This window comes from Poecilia formosa, unplaced genomic scaffold (assembly GCF_000485575.1).
Source record: "Poecilia formosa unplaced genomic scaffold, Poecilia_formosa-5.1.2 Scaffold208, whole genome shotgun sequence".
Classification (NCBI taxonomy): Eukaryota; Metazoa; Chordata; class Actinopteri; order Cyprinodontiformes; family Poeciliidae; genus Poecilia; species Poecilia formosa.
In genome coordinates, this window is record NW_006800147.1 from 206,836 (window position 1) to 228,839 (window position 22,004).

At 34.3% G+C, this 22,004-nt stretch overlaps 1 protein-coding gene across 1 annotated transcript in view; it reads right to left on the bottom strand.

The window, feature by feature from the left end:
• Positions 1 to 22,004, bottom strand: part of gipc2 (GIPC PDZ domain containing family, member 2) — a 35,959-nt gene that overhangs the window by 11,942 nt on the left and 2,013 nt on the right. The window contains exons 2-4 of the mRNA XM_007567398.2: positions 7,345 to 7,530; positions 2,358 to 2,538; positions 1,403 to 1,515 (exon numbers count right to left, since the gene is read on the bottom strand). Coding sequence (XP_007567460.1) covers positions 1,403 to 1,515; positions 2,358 to 2,538; positions 7,345 to 7,530 — 480 coding nt within the window. The remainder of the gene's footprint in view (positions 1 to 1,402; positions 1,516 to 2,357; positions 2,539 to 7,344; positions 7,531 to 22,004) is intronic.

Here is a 22,004-nt window from a genome sequence, read left to right on the forward strand (position 1 = left end):
CTTCAATAAAATAATAATTTATTTTAACAGGATATAAAAGGAGTAGCTGTAAAACATTAAAAGACAAATTTAGATATAACATGATATTAACTGCACTACAGTAACAGTGTTGCCATTCTTTCAGAGCTGTTGTTCCATAAAACATTGTTAAACAAAACCAAAGTGAATATAAGTAGCTAAACATCTAAATCTGAAGCAAAGATCACAGTTTTGATTCAGTGAAATATCACCACTTTCTAATTTATTCAGACATTTTTTCCAACAGCCGCTTATTTCCATTTTCTGTTTAAATATTTTGCCCATCATTTTGCTGCTGATACACCTGAATTCCCTCGCTAAAGAACAATGAAGGTGATTTCTGTCTCAACAAACAGCTGCATCTAGTTCAGAGGCGAGTAGAGAACACAAAAAATATACTCAAGTTACAGTAGTGATACTATGACATATTTTTACTCAGAAGTAAAACAGTACTTGGTATAAAGTTTACTCAAGTACTGAGTAAATGATCAAATGATCAATCATTTAATATTTAAAAATTACATAATCAGATGGACCAAATTACAAAGTTGAGTGGAATTGTTTTGCATTTTAAGGACAAAAGGGACAATAATTCATATAAATAACAAAAATTAACAAAATCAGGCAAAAGAAAATCTTTCCAAATCAGTTTGTTTTAATAAAAAACTTAGGAAACTGAATTTTGGTTAAAACTGTGTCTCATCGTTCAGTGGGTAGAAAATCCAAAAATCTTAGTCAAATAAGACTTAAGAGTAGCGATACTTCATAATAAAATTACTCAAGTACAAGTAAAAAAATACAATGCAATAAAAACACTCCTAGAAGTATATTAAAAAAAAAGAAATAAAGTTACTCATGTAAATGTAACTACTACCCAACTATGTCTGAAACTAAATTACACCAATAAAGACAAATCTTTATTATCAGGCATGAGATTAAAAGTGGCTTAATACAGATGCAACATTAACTTTTTTTAATATAAAAAAAACACAAAAGAAACAAGTTTTAGTTGACAAAATGGGAAAATGTTTGAGAAATCTGAATATTTTTGCTAAAGTAGTAAAATACTTCTAAAAGTAAATTTTTTATATAAAAAAAGTTACTCAAGTAAATGTAATTGAGTAAATGTAACTAGTTACTAACCAACTCTGATCTAGTTGACATAAAAACCACACAGTTTAGAAAGCATCAATAACACAACCTGACGTCAGAACGTCAAATCCGAGGTGGAATAATTCATTCAGACATTCACACCAGAGCTCAGCCGTCACCCGCCGACGGAGGAAACTTCAGACATAAATATTCAGAGCAGCCTTTAAAATCGCGGTGAATCATCTAATCGCTGTGTGGCTGGTTATATAAGGACAAAATAAGGATGAAATACCTCGTCCTCCACTGTGGCCGGACCTTTGGAGCGAAGTCTCAGCGTGCTCCTCCCCGTGCCGATCTTATTGTCGTTGCCCGGCTTGCTGCCCTTTGACCTGGGCTCAAGCATCTCTGTCAAAGAGGAAAAGCGTTAAGGAAAAAAAAACTGTTTTATGTAAACTTCTTTCTTAGTCTGTGACTAAGATGTGAGTCATTAAATGCCAAACACCTGGTCACTTTTTATTTATAACTGCTGTGCAACAATGAACGCTGCTGACTAAAAAGAAATTATCTGGCATTTACATCTAAAATATGTTACTCCAAGGATAAAATCTTGTTATACTTTTAATGAATCCTTCATATGATAAACATAAAACGTATATTTGGCTTCGCAGGGTGTTTACAGTTTGGTTTCTAATCATTGTGGTTCTCACTAAAATAGCAATTTTGCTTTAGAAATTAAACAAAAGTTCAAATGATCAGTCAATTATTCTGTGACATCACAACAGTCCAATCAATAAATAAATACCCACAACAATCTGCAGATTAAATCTATAGTAGAACTACAATGATTAGGGTGGAAATGATTAATCGATTATTGAAATAAATGTCAACTAATTTAGTAATCGATTAATCGCAAACTCAAGAATAGGCAATTTCCTGAAAAAACTGCATATTTGGAGAGGCAATAAAGCCTTTCCAAATTATTATTATTAATAATTAATGTTGCATTTTAGGCAATAATATAATATTTTTGTTTTAAAAAACGAATTGAATTGAATCAATTTTGCATCTTTTAATGTGACAAAAGCTTAATTTTTTCCTATACAATTAATCAATTAATCATCAATTCAATGGAATAATTGTTAGATCCAATCTATGAAAATGATGCTTAAAACTTCAAAGAGTAACAGAAGGTCATTTTAAAATGAAAACTGTATCTTTCATCTTGGAAATGTCCGTTTCAAACTCACCAAAAGCCTTCATGGGCTCGATCAGTTTGATGGTGAAGGTCGTGTTTTTGGGAAGGTCTTTGAGCATGCGGGCGACCTCGTAGTGCCGCGTCCCGACGATGTTGCGTCCGTTGATGCACTCTATGTGGTCGCCCACGCAGATCACCTTCACCTCGTCTGCGACGCTGCCCTCTCGAATTCGCTGCCATGCAGGCAGAGGAAGGGCAGATTAGCATCGAATGTGACTACAAGATGCTAATAACAAATTTACAATGTAAAACTAGCTTTTTTCTACAATGCAAAAAGGCTAAACTATTTACATTCTCATCTACATTTGGATAAATGTTCACAGGAAGTTGCAGAGAAACGTTTTGTTTGACTTTCTAGCATACGGTAAACTTCGCTGGATATCATAGTTTTTACTAGAAACAGTGAAGCTCTTTAAAATCTTCTTGTTTTCTGGACTCAGTTTTTTACAACACTCCACACATTCTCAAACATGTTAAAATGTAACATTAGCATCTTCCAATGGTGCACACACGTCTAATAGCTTAGCTAATTTTTCATTTAGTGCTTTTGCCTTTTTTCACCAACTGAAAATGTTTATCGCACTTAGCTTCCCCTAAATTAATTTCCCTGATAAATTCTAAAGTGCTAATTTACTTAGCTGGTTTGCAAACTTTCAGTTGACTAAAGTTCAACATCTATGTTGAAGTTTTGGTCATCCACCGTTCAGTTAGATGCTCTTATTTTGAAGTTCCATTTCCTATCCTCACACTGAAAAGAGGCAAAATCTTACCAAGTACTTTGGTCTAGTTTCTAGTTCACATATCTTAGTAAACTTGAAATAAGAAACCTAACTTACGAGTAACTTTTAAGTAATATTTACTAGTTTTTTTTTTTTTTTTAGAGTCAATAATTCCTTAATATTGATGAAAAAGTGGTAGTATCACTGGCAGGTTATTTCACTTATGGGAAAAATATCTTCTTACATGTTCAATAATCTTTCAGTGGAATTGATATCTTTTTACCAATATTAAGAAATTATTGATTTAAAGCAAGTTCTTATATTTTGCTTAAAAATAAGTTAGTTTTGTCTTATTTCAAATGCACTAAGATATTTACACTAGAAACTAGACCAACATTACTTGGTAGGATTTTGTATTTTTCCAGTGCATTCTCCACCAGTGCAGCAAACAACATTCTGCACCCACAATGCAACTCTGTAGAGGTTGCAATTTTTACACAGTAAACAGTTTAAAATCTACTGATGTCCTGAATTAGCAAAATTCAACAACTATAAAACTAAAAACATGAGTGAAAGGTTTGTTACAAAGAATCACTTCCTGAAGTGCAACCTTACAGGTAAGTTAGGTTAGGGTAAGGTTAAAGTGCAGTAACAACTTTGACCCTGGTGAGGGCGACATACTGTGTTGCAACATGTCTGGTTGAAGTTAGCACTTTAACTTTAGCTTAATACAACGCTGGTGTAGCACTTTAGCATTAGTGAAACTAATGTTCATGATTAGTGCTTTAGTGTTAGCACAACTACATTTTTAGCTAGCGGTGCCAACAGCCAGCTATCCATTAAAAATGTTGTTTTCTTGGGATCAGAGTCCAACTTAAACACCAAAATGAATCCAACTTTCAAACATTTGACCCAACTGTTCAGCTAGAAAGGAAACTGGTTAGGATGGCCAGAAACAACCAGGAACCTCCAAGATTCAGGCCCATCATAAACTAAAACCTGCTGACCAACAAATTAAAAAAAGAAGTATGTTTGGAGGTGAGGCTTTCCTTGATGCATGAGATGTTTGTGTAAAATAAATGTGAAATTAGTTTGAAACAGCAAAGTAGAAATGAGTTTTTAATATAAGCTTTCCAAAGGGAATCTAAACAGTTCTCAATATTCCTTCATTTTTTAACTGGATGTGTTTAGATGACTTTCATACACAAGTGAAGAAGTTGTAATTTCCAGAAAGCAGAGGTAATAAATTTCACTCTTATCAGGAAAACTGAGATTAATGAACTAAAAGGTTGAAGTGAGGAATTTTAGGTCATGTTCAATTTTCAGAGGAATAGATAAAACAGAAATAAATTAGAGGCTAGAGGAATGCTGCTTTTACTAACAAATGATGACCTGCAGACTGGAACATCACAGGCGAGAGATGAATCAGCAAAATGAGGTTTTGGCTCTTAAATATGCAGCTAAGATTAAAAGAAGAAAAACGTTGAAGCTGAATGCAGAGTTTTATATGAAAGAGGATTGTTCAGTGGTTCTAATCCTCAAAAGAAAGAAAAGATTAAAATAAGAACGACAGGAAAAGGGTTATAGGAAGAATGAACAAAAGAAAAAAATGGACAAAAGAAAAAGGAACAAAAGAAAGAACAAAAATGAAGAAGGAAAGGAAAATAAATGAAAGAAAGAAAAAATAAGAGAAAAAATGAAAAAGGACAAAAGTAAAAAAAAAAGAAAACAGACAAAAGTAAAAAAAAGAAAACAAAAGGGACAAATGAAAGAAAAAAAGAACGACAGAAAAAAATTGAGAAAAACAAAAGGACTAAAAAAGGATGAAAGGAAAAATAAGATACGACAGAAGGAAGAAAGAAGGAAAGAAAGTACTTATGGAAAACAAAAAGAAAAATGAAAAAGAAATAAAAGAAAAAGGACAAGAAAGTAAAGAAAGAATGAAACAAAATAAAAGGACAAAAGAAAGAAACGGGATGAAGAATCAAAAGGACAAAAGAAAAAATTAAGAGACACAAGGAAGAACGTAGAAACTGAAGAAGAAAAAAGGAACAAACAGTAGAAATGAAGAACTAAAAAAATGCAACAGCACAAAAGTAAGAAAAAAAAGAATGAAAGGAAGAAAGAATGAACAAACGAAAAGACTCCCAAAGATTCTGCAAAGATAAGCGGGTTTAGGCAAAGGCTGAAAGTTTCTACAAATGCCAGAAAGATATTGGGTATTAAATGTGCAGAAAGAAAGCTGTTGGGTATTAAACTTCATGCATAAAATAACAAACTAAGCAATGTTTTAAATGTAAATGTAATAAATAAATGCAAGCCCAGCATATTGTTTTTGTCTTCAGGTTGCAAACTGTGCTCTCTTATATAATTTTCTACACAAATTCAAACATTTCCCTAAATAAAACCTGTTAACAAAATAGCTTTTTCTGCAGTTTAGTAAATAGATATTGTAAAAATACAGACAGCCTTGTTAGATTATATTCAAAGAACAAGTTATTAATATTTCTCATGTTACAACTCTACGTCTGTGCCCTGCAGTCGTCCCTGTCAGGCTGTGGAGCTGCAGAGCAGCAGCAGCAGCACATGATGTCGCATGTGAGCAGATTGATCCCTCGGATAAAACCATTACACAAGGTGACACATCACAATGCATCATGACTCACAACACATAAAGGTTTGAAAAGCTACCAGAAGAAAGAAACGAGTTGGTCGAGACCAGAGATATCAGGCCTGTATTACTAAACCAGATAAGAGCTTGAGATTTTAGCTGTGTTTCATGATTGCATTTTTAAGAAACACATTCAGGTCATATCAGAATAGAGAGGACTGGATGAAGGTATCGTTATCTAAAATACTTAAAATACACTGTAATGTCCTGAGATTCTGCTGTTTTATGTTTGTTTTAGGACAGGCAGGAAGAAGCTTTTTAATATTAAAGCTGAATTAAGTTTAAAGCTATCAGAAAAAATACATTCAAACTGTCATTTTTTCTTATTTTACCATTTTTAAAATGACAAATATGCAGCATGTATGTGTGCCTGTGACGTAATTGTCATGTTACTATAAAAACCCTATTTAATGTTAGATTGTGATAGCTTACCAGTCATTGTTTGGAATCAATAATATGATGATTAACATAAAGGTACCAGCATAATGACTTGTGTAACAGAATAATAAATATGGATGCAAAAATCGGTTGGTGAACCCAATCTGCAGGTTTTTAGCTCTGACCTTTGACCAACCTGTCGGGAATTAAAAATCCAATCTTCATTCAGTCCGTGAATGCACCATGGTGAAGCTCTACAAGGTTACAATGAAAACACTCTACAGTAGGGAACATGTTAACAAGTCAGTGGGGTTTAATCGGTCTTATAAATGACTAAATAATATGGACAAATTAGATTTTAAGAATAGATACGTCAGATTAACGGTGCACTGATTGCAGTTTTCTGGCCGGTCACCAATTTTAAAAACAAAACCTTTACATACCCATTCCGGTTTTGGTCAATACCATTTTTTTCCCTAAAAGTGACCTATTATGCCTCCCTGAACAGGTCAGGATAGGTCTGTGAGCAATACAAAACAAGTTTATTAAATTTTTTGCAACAATATAATTCTAAAATATTGATGTCTATTTTGAGCTGTTTTAGGGCATCTTGTCACTTTAAATCCTAATAAGCTGCTACTGGCCACGCCTCTAAACTCACAGGTAAAAATGGCTGCAAACAGATGCTCAATTATACAACCGTACATCTTTGAAAAGCAGAACTGGAGCGTCCCGCACAACCAACAAGAACACAGCACAACAAAAACACTTGTCTTTTCCAGCAGCCATTGTACAGCACATACAGTGAAAAAACAGCTGACCAAATATTCTGGAACTCAGTTTGGGTTGCTAGGTAACGGCGCAGTCCACATCAGATATGCAAAACAATCCGGAGGTTTTCAAAACAGCTCATTTTCCAGACACCAAAAAAATGTAACTTGTTGCCAAAAAATGGACAGGTGTTTTTTTGGGTTTTTTTAAGTGCTTAGGTTGTTTTTAGAAGCAGGTGAGACCCAAAGGGAAGTAGAAAAACATCCAAAATGTGAATTTTGCATAATAACTGACATTGTGGTTAATTATAAAACTGTAAAAACAAAAAATTTAAAAAGCTGTGCTCACAGCATTACTAGACGTTTGCTGTAACTGCATCACAGTTGGTGCTTTCACATGTCTCCAACGTCTCGTTTGCAAAAAAAAGGTTTTCTTCTTACTTTTATAAAGGCATAGCCTGCTCCATTGTCGGTTATGGTGAGGCCAAGGGCGTCTTCAGATTTATACACTTCCACCTCCTTTTTGATCCCTTTAATGTGGGCAAAGATGAAATCCTCCAGGCCGATCTGCCCCCCCAGCAGCTTCTCCATGTCAATCTTGTGGGTGTTGAGGGTACAGAACAGGATCTGTGAAGATGCAAGGTGTAGATTACATGATTTAACCAATATATAACAGTTTATCCCAACCAAAAAGAGGATTGTGCTTCTATTACTGCAAAGTTATTAGTATTTATGTGGTCTTCAATCCTCCAACACCATCGTCAATGAGGGAAACATCCTATCCTTCTGTGCGAGGAATGTGAAAATCTGGCTTCACACCTTTGTAACTGAAATATCCTCCCAAGGTGGTGAGACGAGAGAAATTTGATCAGTGTGCACACGATACAGAAACTTCAAACACAGACACTGAAACCCCAGGACGAAAGCGTTGAGGAGGTGTAAATCATTTATCCTGAGCTAACTCATCTGGAGAATCAAGTTCTACATGTTTTGTTGCTTTTTCAACCAACTATGGGAAAATCTGAGCCAAACTGGATTTACTGAAGAGCTGATTTCTGAGGAAAACACACAAAGAGTAAGAGTTATTTTCTGATTTCATGGTAGAATGAACAAACAGTGTGATCCACTCAGGCCTCGTCAGCAAGGCTTGCGTTGCTTGTGTACCAACAGGCGCTGCTCATGCACACATTAGCTAGCATGGCCTTGTCCGTTGCCTTGGGCTACCAGACTATAAAGAATAGGATTAAAAACAGAGGGAGGCCACTGCTGATAGAGAAACTAAAAAAAGGGAGAGATATAAAAGGAGAGGGTGTAGAAGCCTCATCCCCCTACTTGTCTCCACTTAGGCCAGGGTATTACCAAAGAGACGCCTACGCTCGTACCAAGGCTGCATTAAACTCCTTCTCCTGCTCGGCCGCTTCATGTCACACGTTGCAGAGAAAGCCTCTGCTCTAACACTTGACTCACAAGAACAGCTACTGCACCTCCCACAACCTGTGGCACGGAGCAAACACCCTGCGAACCGCATGGCAGAAGGGCAAATCAGAGGGAGATTCGTTGCAATCTGTTCGGCATGTAACTCCGGTACTGAACACATGCAAAAAGAAAAAACAACACACTGAAATATGTTTAAATATGACCCTGAAGAAACTCCCTAAATATTTGGTTTTACAAAAAGTCAGATTTTGGTTGTAAGAAACCATTGCTGCTCTTTAATCTATTCCAAAACAATTTACTCTTCAGTATTTCCATTTTATATCAACTAAACCTTAAGGGAAAAACCTAAATGATGTAAACAAACCACACACAAGAGGTAGGGCTGAAGCGATTAATCGCATTAATCATAATGAATTGTGATTAACCGATTGTTGAAATAATCGTCAACTAATTTAGTAATCTATTAATCATTATCATACTCATCCATACTCAAGTATTTCCATTTTATATCAATTCAAATTTAAGGTAGGTTTAAACAAATGGCCACACAGAAAAGTAAGGGCTAAAACGATTAATCGGATTAAGGGCGATTAATCAATTTTTTAAATTATTATTTTCAACTAAATTAGTAATATTAGTAATCGATTAATCATTAACTGGAGTATACAGACTTTAAAAAATGTCAATTGCTAAAAGAACAACATATAAAGAGCAGAAATTAAGTCAAAACTATATAAAGAAGATTTACATTTTGCATTTATGTTCATAAATATGTTGTACTCAGAACTCAGTGGGATTATTTAGCTTCACCTGGTCAGCATACACTGAAGAAATGCTATGTTATTGCATTTTAGCCAATAAAAAATTATTTTAAGGGCCTACATGCAAACAAACCAGACATGCACACAGCTTCTCTCCTGTACGTGCAATAAAAAGTGAATTAAAGCAGAGGAGGAAGCAAACAAAAAAATTGCTGACACATTTAGGCAAATGATAACACAATCATTTACCTACGTCAACAAAGGCAAATCACCTGTAAGTTCTCCCTGTTTTACTGGTTTCAGCAAAGCCTCATTATAAAGCCTTCCAATGGCAATATTACTGTTAAAAAGCAATGAAGACAATTGTTGTGGATGAAAATTGCTATGACAGCATAGAAACAGAATTTAATTTCATATCTTCTGATGAGGAAGGAAAGACGACAATCCAAATCTGGGTTCCATATTAATTTAAAATACACTTTACAGATTAAATAACTGCAAGTCACATTTCTCCAAAGAGAGAGTTGAATCCCTGAACTTAAGCTTTAATAAAATATACTTCTCCTTAATGTAGGTGCAAAAATAAATAAAAAATTGAAATTTTTCAAGCAGTAATGTTGCAATCAAAGCGACTCTCTCCTTTAGCTCTCCACCCACCCACACTCAGAGATTACTTTTCCTTCCTGTGAAGACAGGTAAGACGAGACGAACGACGCACCTCCCTCTGAAATTTACTCTGCACTTAAACCATGTCGACTTCAATCTCAAGAAACCCGTTTCTTACGCACCAACAACTCCTGTTAATCCACCTCCTTAAATCAGACAAAACAGGAACAAGGCAGCAGAAATGTTACATAGGTTCTGGACTTTATGATTTAATCACACCACTACAAACCAAGTAATTTCTCCTGCAGCATCTTTAACTGCAGACCAATACTGTAAGTTGAACTGTTAAAGATGAACAGTTCTCAATTTGCTGCTTGTCATTTGACAGACTTTGGGAACAAAAGGTGAAACTGTAGCAAAAACACTCCTAAGTGTTGAACTTAAGCAGCTGCTAAGTGTTTCTGAAAGAGCGCTGTCGTCGTTACCGGTCTATTAAAGATCGTCCACTGCTGCCAAGACTTGACCTTTCTTCTGTTTGTTATGTAAAAATAATAATCCTGACAGAAAAGTTTAAAATGCTAGTTTTACACCAGTAATGCAGTCATATTATGCTGCAGCTAAACTTAATCAGACATTATCATTGTTTGTCCATTTAAATACCAATGTTAGGCTGTGCAAAATAATATTTTATATTGTAATATAATATTCTATCAATTATTCTGATGATCAATTGAGTAATCAGATAAAATTTTTAAATATTTTATTCAATATTAGAAATACTTAGGGAAATGCAAATAAGTAAATACATTTTTTAAATAAGAAAACATTTTATTGCCTAAAATGCAGCAACAAAAACTGCATTTCTTTATTGGATTTGCAGTAAAGGATGCATTTGCAAACCTTTCTGCTTGACTTAATGTCAACACAGTGTAGGTCTGATCTATTGATTACTTTTTTATTAATATTCGCATAATATTAATTATAGGAGAAATCTGTACTGCTATTTCAGCAATAAAATCATTCCTATAATTTCTGTCCTGGATATTTTAATTTTTAATAAGCAGGGAAGTTAATTTTACTTACAGTCTGAAGAAACTCATTGGTAAAATCTAAAATATTACAACCTAAATCTGCATAGAGTATGAATACTTTGTGCTTAGCACACCGCCCAGAAAAAAACTCAAATACAAACATTCATCTCCAGGATTAGTGAATCTAACCTTCCAGAAACAAAGTGTGTTTACTAGTTTTGTTGAAGATACTCAGTATGAAATACTGATGTACTGTTATGACTGTCTGGTAGTTTTAATAGTTAACAGGAACTGCTGATGTGAGCTGTATGTTTTAACCCAGAAAAAATCTTTGTCAGCATCTAAGACTGGCCAATCATTTGCCAAACTGTGGAAGTGACACAGATGAACAGGTATGACAATAAGGTGGTTCCCTGATCTGGGCTAAAATCCTGTTTCTGATTAACATAAACTACAAACCAGTCAGTTTATTAAGCTAACTAAACAAGAATACACTATACCAGTTATCAAGGTGAAAAAACATATTTTTGTAATAAAAATGATTTAAAAATAACAAAAATGTCCAACAAATCCAGAATGAAAAGTTTATAATTTACCAATCCTCTCTCATTTATTTTTAAAACATAATGTTGAGGAGTAGCTTGTTACATTTATTTTTAAGAGTATTTTTGCTGTGCTGCTCTCTTCACTTTTACTTCAGTAAATTTATTATGAAGTATTTCTACTCTTACTTGAGCAAAATTCCTGAATTTTCTACCCTCTGAATGAAAAATAAAAATGTTTTAACCAGAAATTCACTGGACTTGGACACACACCTGCAGTTTTGATTAAAGTTTCATATGTATTTTATTGAAATAAACTGAATTGGAAACATTTTATTTTGACTGATTTTATTTTTTGCTATTTCCATGAGTTATTGTCAGTTTGGTCCTTAGAATACCAAATATTTCACTTAACCTTATACGTTTGGTCCATCTGGTGGTATAATTTTTAAACATTAAATGATTAATAATTTGATCAGTTACTCAGTACTTGAAGAGACTTTTTACCACATACATGAGTGACTTCTTGGACAGCTTCTTTTTACTTTTAATTTAATAAAAATATGTTGAAAGAGTGCTACTTTCACTCTACCGACTTCTGCTGGTACTTGTTGGGGTTACGGACCAGAACCACAAATAGCTGAAATGCATAAATATTTGAGACACTCTTTAAAATCGATTATAACCATCTATTTTATTAGTTCAAACACCAAATACATCTTAATAATCCTTAATGAACACAATGCAAACCATTTACACACTACCACCTATCCTAATATCCGCTTTCTTCCTTATCGCCACTCTTCAGGTTACAGCCAATCAGCAGCAAGGAAAAGTAAAATGCAGTTTCTTGATTGGCTGTTTCCCCAGTACCAGCCAATAGTGTGTCAAGCAGCACTGCTACTAGATATTTTCCACTTCCCAAGCTGCATTTCCTTTAGGAAAACCCACAAATAAACAAATTTTACACAAATAATTTGGAGTCATGATCCACAGAAAAATCTACAAATAGGCCTGAGTGCATTATTATAAACTACAGACAGGAGAGAAATATGTCCTAAAAGATGGTGACAACTATAATAATGCATTTAATATGAAGATAGCAGAATAAAATCAGACCAGAACCGGGAAAAAAAAATCATAAGAAAGCAAAATGTAATATTTACTTCTGCTTCCTGAAGTAGCAGGAAGCAAAAATATTTTCACTTTTATTGATTTAAAAGCGAAAATATTTTCACTTTTATTGATTTAAAAGTGAAAATATTTCCTTGAACAAAAAGAGGTGATTAGCTTCTCTGTTTACCTGAGGTTGAGCCCTATTCTCACATCGCCACGCCCAGAAGGCAACAACTCTGACTTTCTGTTTCAAATTTCAGCTGAATCTGCTTTAAACGCAGAGCAATCAGAACCATGTGCTACTTTCCAAACCTGCTCCGCCTAAACAATGACCTACATCAATTACGTCAGGCTCCAGTCGGCCTTTAACTCGCTTTTTTATGCTCCCTGTATTAGAATATAGAAATGCACCAATCTGGCTTTTCTTGGCCTAAACTAATTTCCAGTTCATCTTCAGGTTTTACAAGCCAGGTTAGATTTTGACCGATTCCAGTTTTTATTTCAAAAGATTTAAAGTTTTCTTTTAATGGAAGAAGCAGTTTTGAATCCAACAGAAAATGAAGTGAATACGAGTAAGGGTTTACCAATTACTTAAGTGTCAGAGACTGGCCGTTGCATGTGGATCTTATCCACCGATCTTATCTGCCTCCACGAAGGTCTGAGAAATCAGCAGCTCTTCCCTTCTGCTCTGCAATGAGCGAGGGCCGACGGACAGACCACGCCGTCAACTTACCAACTTTCTTGCTATATTTAGCAACTTTAAGATGAAAGAAATGAGTGAGTAAATAAATAAAAATGAGTATCGGCCAAAATCAGAATCAGCAAATCAGGCTTTTTAAATATTGGTGATCAGCCAGAAAACTGCAAACTATGCACTCCTAAATACAAGATTATCTAAATTTACGCACCTCAGCATATATAGCTGACATTTACAAGATACTTATCGAGTTCAGAAAAGTAAATGCTCCTGGTTAATGTTGGTATAGACAGAACATGTTTTTTCTTTTTAAGTCCTAATTGATTTAATGAAAAAAATTAAAAATAAGTAAGTCGGATTCAGATTTCTGAGCCATTTTTTTTTATGCTCAGTTTGTCCTATGGCCAAAAGTTCAAATACGTTAAGTAACAACTGATAAGGACAAATAGGCAGGTTAATAAAACACCGACATATCCAAGACGGAAAGTTAGATAACTTGCATTTCCTCATGACAAACCTTGTACAGTTTTATTACTATTAATGTTGTTACAATTTTCTTTTTTTAAATTTAAAGAACTTCTTTTGTGTGAAACTTTATTCCGGATGCTGCCTTAATTTCCTGATATATTCTGTTCGATGACATTGTTTTACATTTCTACCATTAACAGCTTCATAAGAAACTTATGTTTATTTGTTACACAATCAGTTAAAAGACCATTTGATTCTGTTTTAAACTGAACAACTAATAGCTCAAACATATTCGCAGCAAAACTCAAATGTTAAGAAGAGAAAAGTAATCAGTAACTATATTTGTAACAAAATATCCACAGAGTTGGGAAGTAACTAGTTACATTTACTTCAGTAACATTTTTGGAAAAAATATTATTTTAGGAGTATTTCTACTATGCTGTACTTTTTACTTCTACATGAGTAGTTTTTTTATGAAGTATTTTTACTTTTACCTGAGTAAAATTTCTGAATTGTTTTACCAACTGAATGAAAAGCAAACATATTTTAACCAAAAATTTCCCAGACACAGACACACACCTGCAGCTTTATCAGTTTTTAATTGAAAGGAACCGATTTGGAAAAATGTTTATTTTGCCTAATCTTGTTACTTACATAAGTTATCGACATTTTGGGTTTTAAAAAACATAAATTTCCACTTATATTTTAGTCCATTCTATTCTGTAATTTTTAAACATTAAATGATTGATAATTTGATCAGTTACTCAGTGCTTGTGTAGACTTTTTTTACCCTTACTTGAGTGATTTCTTGGACGGCTACTTGTTATTTTTACTGTAATAAAAATATGTTGCAGTACTAGTACTATTCTTACTCGAGTAAAACTTTTTGGGTAATGATTAAACATCCTGTTGCAAGTATGTTGGAAATAAAAAATGGGTAATTTGAGTTTAACCTAAATTAACTTCTTGTTTATTTACACTTCAGGAAGTTGGTTAATGCAAGAAAAAACAGGCAGACGCCCAGATGGGATTGTTCAACCTAATCCCCCGAAGCCCCCAGTTAAACGTCTGGCCGGGCTCACTCACGCGCGCACGGCCATCTGAAATCTGCAAAACAGAAACTACTGGCAAGCGCGGCTCTTTCCAGCAACCACAGCTCAGAAATTCAAATGGCAGGCAAATAAATTCATGTGTGCTTTCAGGTAACCAGGTGGACAGGAGGCAAAGTCCAGGAGCCACACCTGAAACTCTCCAGCTGCACGGCCATTAAAACGCAGACCTTGAACTGAGCCACATAGAAACAGCTTATTCTGTGACCCAACGCCGTAGAAACTCCAGACCGATTCACAGATATCAGTGCATCTGACCCGTTTGAGGGTTTTAGAAAGAAACCTTGTTGCTATAAATACAGAACACATAAATAAATGTGATAAACAAATATACACATGCAAATATGTTAATCTAAACTTTAACTTGGGTTAAATTTTACTCAGTAAAATTTAATGATTAAAATCAATTTTACTCATTACATTTATATATTTTATAAGTTATATAGTATATAACTTATACATAAATTATATATTCAAAGTTATATAATTATTAGAAATTATAATAAAGTTATAATAATAAATGTATTACAAATCATGAGTTTATATATTCATGAAAATAACAAATCATGCATTATTTTAATAAATAATTACATTTATTATTTAATACATAATGCATCATTTAATAAATTATTACTAATTTAATAATGCATTATTATTAAGATAACAACAAATAAGTTCCAGATAAAGAAAACAATGAGATGCTGTTAGCTGCTGCCAGTTTGTTAAAAAATAATCACGACTCTTGATGTGTTGATGGAACCGCTGCAGTCTGACCTGCTGTCTTAAAAGGAGTAATGAATTAAAGTTTACCAGTCAGATTTTGGTCACAAAATGTCACAATGGACATGTTGGAGACCAAAGTAACAAACATTTTATTTTATTTTTAATGTAAATACTGTGAGAGTTTTACTCAGGGTTCTCATGCCGTGGAAATTCAACACCAAATGGAAAATTTACATGCATTTATTTTCTTTTACAACTGATTCATGACACTATTGGAACAAGTAACCTTTTTTTTTAACAAAATTGCCCCAAATTGTTATTTTTTTCTCTTTATTTACATTACAGCCTCTATATGCACAAATAGCCCAAAGAAAATCTTAATTCACTGAAATGTTTGTTGTTTAATTTTAAATTACCAGCTTGATTTATTGCTCACTAAAATGTGTTATTAGTAATACTGGCCAGGTTTTCTGTTAGTCCGAACCCAGCGGATAAAACAGATGTCACAGTCATAATGACTGATGCTCATTGTGAAACCGTCTTTTCATTTAGTTTTGAGTGCAGACTGGATTTGACAGCTGTGCATAAAATTTCAATAGCTGAAGCTGTAAATTGTATTTTTAATCAACATTTTAATGCCTAGTTAAAATAAATCCCAGCATAGTCACAGCAAGCTAGCATAGCTCTAATATATCAGCTCTTTTTGTGGATTTTTGTTCATAAATATCATTGTACACCGTTAGGCTAACGGAGGTCAACATGCATTTTCTAAGAAGTGGCATCAGATATTCTTTATAGTTGAATAATAATAATCAAGAAAACAAGAAATCATCTTTTTATTAAAACCAAATCTCTATTGCCACAATTAGTGTTAACAGGTATGAAACAAGTAACATTTTTAATCCATCTTCATCTTCCATCTTTAATCCGTTTCTTGTACTTTTGTGCTATAAATATGACATTGCAGAGAGGCCCAGTTCTCTTAGCTGCTCTACAAATTGGGAAAAACCATTGAACATGCCTTTCAATTAAGGAAAAACTTAGTGGTGCACCGACTGCAGTTTTCTGGCCAATCGCAGATTAACGATCTTTAAAAAAGCCTAACACACCGATTCCGACTTTGGCCGATACCATTTTTTTTTTGTCTGAAATGTTGCTCAATATATCAAGAAAGTTGTTGAATTGGCAACAATGGGGTGACTATTATTAACTGTAAATGTGCAGACAGGACCTGGTCGGCCAGTTTGTCACTCTAACGTCTCTCACAGGAGAAAAGAAAAGCACAGTGATTGATTTTTAGACCTTGCAGAAGTTGATAACATCGGTGGATAAGATCGGCTTCACATGTGAAAATCGGCCGATCTCCCAAAATGTAGGAAATCAGCACCGATAAATCGGCTGGCCGATAAATCGGTGCACCCCTGGAAAAAATGTGTTGGTTTTTATAAGTCAAATAATAATAAACTACATTTATAGCTTTGTTCCTGAAAAGCTGAACTTCAGTTTGGGAAAAACCTAGCTTTAAGATGATTTCATCTTCTGTCCAGCGATAATAAAGTCCAGTTCCATCACAGATATGCTGAACATTGGTGGTGTTTGTGAAGGGAGGAGGCTCGGTGGGCAGAGCTGCTTGTCTGAGTCCTCTGGGACGAAGATGTGACGAGTTATCTGGTTAGATTTCAGGCAGGCCCCACAGAGCCGGACACAGGAGACTTCCTGTGCTCAAATCTGTGCAGTCTAACAACAAGCACTATCAGATCTTTCCGCGTTTGTCTCAGGTTTTTAAAAGTCTACATTTGTGGGGGGGGGGAAAGTTACCGGGTGTGCTGCCAAAGGGAAAAGAGGCAAAATAATTTAAATAAGTAATAAGTCATTTTAGATTTCTCAAACATGGATATCTGTGACTCCTACTGTATGAGTTTAATAGTTAAATAGCTGCCTGACATAATTAACTAATAATACTGATAGCATCCTGAGATTTGAGCTATTATTTTTACTCTCCTGCCCACTGGGCAAGTATTAAGGCATTACTTAAGCAGGAAATTATTTTCTCTGCATGCCAAAATGGAAAAATAATCTCCACTGGTTCCTGTAAATGTAAACGTTCTTCTAGTCCCTGATAGGATTTATAAAACACCCAGTTTAAAGCTGCAATAAGATGGTAAAGGATGAAAAATAACCATCACTGGTGTAAATAAAATAAGTGATAAAATGGGTCTTTTTCTTCTTCCCTGTGCTAATTTCACAAATATGCTGCATAAATCAACTTAAAAATAAAGAGCAATAACACGCATTAAGGTGCACAACTTTATACTTAAAGCCTCATTTGATTCAGTTTCAGCATTCACCCTATTCATACCTACCATGACTTCTGGTGAGTCTACATAACAGTTACACCTCTAAGAGACTGCCGAGAGGTTACAACAAATCAAAAGAATTACATTGTTTAAAGGTATCGGTCAGGATGAGGATAGAAACAAGGTTCCACAGTCAATATAAACTAGAAGACTAGATGGAAACTGTTCAGATAGGAAGCAAAGAAAGAGTCAGGAACACTGAAAAAGCTTCAGAGCTGGTTCTGTTCATGCTGCAATAATCTCATATATTCTCCAAAACACTGAACTACGGAGAACTTTTTAAATCTTCCAAGACCTGATGGGACAATGTGTTAATGTCCGACGAAGCCCAACTTTATTTATTTATTTATTTTTTATTACAGCTTAAGAAGTCATTTTTAACTTAAAAACAACTTCAGGAAATGAAAATCATACCCAGAGTGAAACACGGTAGTGACTGTATCATGCTCTGGGGTTATTTTCTTCAAATGGATGTAGAGTTTAATAGAAGATGTTATTAACAAATTAAAATACAGTGGACCACCAGTACCAAGAGAACAGCTTTGGGTAAATGGTATGTTTTTATATTGAAAGACAACATAAAAACATATGTATCTGCTTATTTTAATGGTTCTAACATCAAATATATCTCAATATGCATTAATCTACATTAAAACATCTTTTTACACTACCACAGAAACCAACATACACAGAGCTCTGGTTTTCTCCGGTCGGTTACAGCCAATCAGCAGCAAAGAAAATGAATGGCGCTCCTTGATTGGTTGCTTTGTAAGCGGCAGCCAATCGCATTGTGTCTAGGTGTTTCAGCTTCCTAAGCTGCCTTTTATTTTGAATATTTTTGATACTGAAAAGAAATCTGCGTATATGGTAAGTTTTTCATGAATAATCTGAAGTTACAGGAAGTCATGGATGCACAGTGTCATTCGTTTTTACAACCAAAGCCTTCAGTATCTGCTAGAAAACACACAAAGATGAAGCAGGATTTCATTTTTCAAAAACATCCAAATCAACATCAAAATGACTGTGTGAAGAAAATTGACAAGGCATGGAAAGAGCCTGAACTGAGTCTATGTTCACACTGCAGGTCTTAAATTCAGATTTGATGAAATCCAATGTTTTTTGTTCATATTAATACTAATTAAATGCGACGGCATTTGAACTTCTGTGAGAACAATTTATGATCCCAACTCGTTGTCATCACACAGTAGCAAATTGTTTATGGAAGTAATAATGGATGGAGTCGTTTATGGATTAATTTTAAGGTTTATTGACATTGGGAGCCAACAGATTGTCACAAGATCATAACATAAAGGCCGTTAATAAAACGAAAGAACAAATAATAGAAACGGCTTTTTGTGATGCACTGACTGCAACGTCTGTGAAGAAGTGTGTTTGGATGTGAAGTCAGAGCCAACAGTGGTTTGATTGTGATCGGTTGCACTTCAGTAGCTTCTTCCATAAGATCATAATTATAATTTTCAGCCATTGTTTACAACCCAGTTTTACCACATTTGGCTTCTTCTGCTGCAGAATTATGACATGTTGCAAATCATTTTTTTCTTTAAGATGTGATCTTTTGATTTGAAGGCTTGTAACACATCCAAACTAATGTCTTTAATGCTGTTTTAATCGTATAATTAGATGGAGCAAAAAGATGCTGCTATGTCAAACAACAGAAAACAAAGGTAGCACGAGATTATCACCAATTAAATATTTTTATGTTTAAACATTTATATGATTTTAGCTAAACTAGAAGTTCAGCAAAGAGCATGCTGTGAGCTGATATATTTCCAAACTAAAAGCAGAGGGAGTTTTCACTGTTGATGCGTTTCAGATGAATAAAAATTGGATTTTCAAAGCAAATCAATGAAAACAAAGCAGATTTTGATCATTGTCCAACTGATTTGTGTTGAAACAGTTAATATAAATGGTTGTGATGGAGGTAATAATTAATCCAGTGGCATAAAATGACATAAAAATGCGACATGACTGTACAGACTACAGATACCTTAAAATCAATCGGATATCTGATTTGGCACTACATATGAAAATGGCACCAATCCAGTTTTTTGATGGGTGAAAAAAATCAATTAAAAACTTGGAATTGGGTTGTTCAGAATGTCATGAAAAAGCTGAATAAGGATTGCAAAAAAAGTGGATTTTGGTCCCATTTTCCTGCTTTGTGAACATAACCAAAGTCTATCAAAAGGTCTGTCTCGCAATCTGATTGATTTGAAGAATTTTCTCCAAATCACTTTTAGTTGCTTGCAAATATCTACAAAATAAGACTTGAAGTGAATACTCAGCTGTGAAGACAATGGCTTTCTGCCCTATATTCACATTAAAAAGGTGAGTAAACGTTTCAAACTATTCCTTCATTCATCATTTCCGCTGGTCTTCCAATACAACTTGTTCAAAAGTCTTTTGTCACTGTGAGAAGAACAAACTGAGGCAGCTTCAGTAAAACTAGTTCAGACAGGAAAGGCCTAATGAGCGTGACAAACAGACTCAGTGGAACAATCAGCCATAGAAAAACCGCCGCTGTCCCATTCAGATAAAACAAAAAAAGACAGAGTTGGGACTCATTAGGGATACATTTAAATAGTTGATGACTTTAAAAAACTGATGCATCACTAACCAAACTGCGTGATTCACTGTAAACCAATGCAACTCAGATCTTAATGGTTTCCTGCTCAGATATTTGACATAACAAAACATACCGCTCATGCTCCCCTTTCAAAAGAAGAGCTTAGATAGTTCAACCTCAAAGGACAGACACAGAACCTGCTTTTGTTTCCAGGACCTCCATGTACAGCTTTTTTTCCCCTCGCATCTACTGGAATCTGATGCTGAATAAACACGATAACTACGACTAAATATAGATACGTTTAGTTTGGAAGGTATCCGGTGACGGCATACGGAGAAGGGACAAAGATTACTCTCAATACTTCAGGTGTAAAAGGTGAGGCAGGCCAGAAAGAGCTGACTAGGCGTGTCTTTGGAGACATGACACAAAGCTGACTTAATGTCCAGCACAGGAGCCGTTTCTGAGAAGAGCTACATATTAAACTGCATTCTTTCATTCCTTCCTGCAATATCACAGTAAAAGTTCAGTAACTTTATAAATACCTACACTAACATTTTACTGCTTACCACTAAGAACAATACAAGCATTCCTACATAGATGAATAAAAACTAAATGGAGACAGTAGCAACTAAAATGTGCATTTAACAAATAGAGAGAGAAACATAAAAATCACAACCGACTGGGAATTCAATATTCACATTTAGATAGAATATATCAATCAGATGATAAGTCATGATTATCCTTTTTAAATACAATCACGACTAAAATTACTCAAAAAAATACAAAGAAGGACTCTGTGTAAACTAACAAAAAAAAAATACACTCAGGTAGAAATCTCCTGGTAGATGCTTAAAATGTCACCACCACAAAATCTATAGTCAGCTCATTTCAGCCAACTAAGACATCTTTTATGATGAAAAATGAAAATTTCAGCTCAAAATAAAAGGAATAATATAACAAAAAGAACAAATGTCTGAATAAAATGCAATCAAAGGACATCCAATGCCTTGATTTTTAAATCAGGATGAGAACTACAATCAAAGGAAAGAAGGAATAATGTAAAATCTTCAGAAAGTTAAGATTATACCTGAGATTTAGACATATTAAATCAGAATTACTCAACAACAAGGACATAAAAATAATGAGTACACATGTATAAAGTAGAAAAAGGTTGCCAACCTCATGCAATACCAGTTCCATTTTTCTTATTTAAGGTGTGACTTGCTGATTTTGATTTATTCCTTAAGGCTTATAACACATCCAAACTAATTTTCCTTTTAATCATATAATTAGATGGAGTAAATATTTCCCATAAACAAAAAAATTGTGCTGCAAAGTCTTTCTCAACAACAAAAAACAAGAGTAGCAGAAGATTACCACTAGTTAATTAATGTTTTGTGTAATAAATTACATAATTTAATTAGATGTTCAGCAAAGAACATGCTGTCAGCTGACGTATTTCCAGATTAAAAGCAGAGGGAGTTTTCGATTTCAATTTCAATTTTCGAGCAATAAAAATGTTCAAAGTAAATCAACAGATTTTGATCATTGTCCACCTAATTGGTGTTGAAACATGTAAATGGGTGTGATGCAGGAAATGCTTAATCCACTGGTATTATAGTAAAGCTATTAAGAGTGAAGCAACATGCTAATAACTTTTGGGCAGA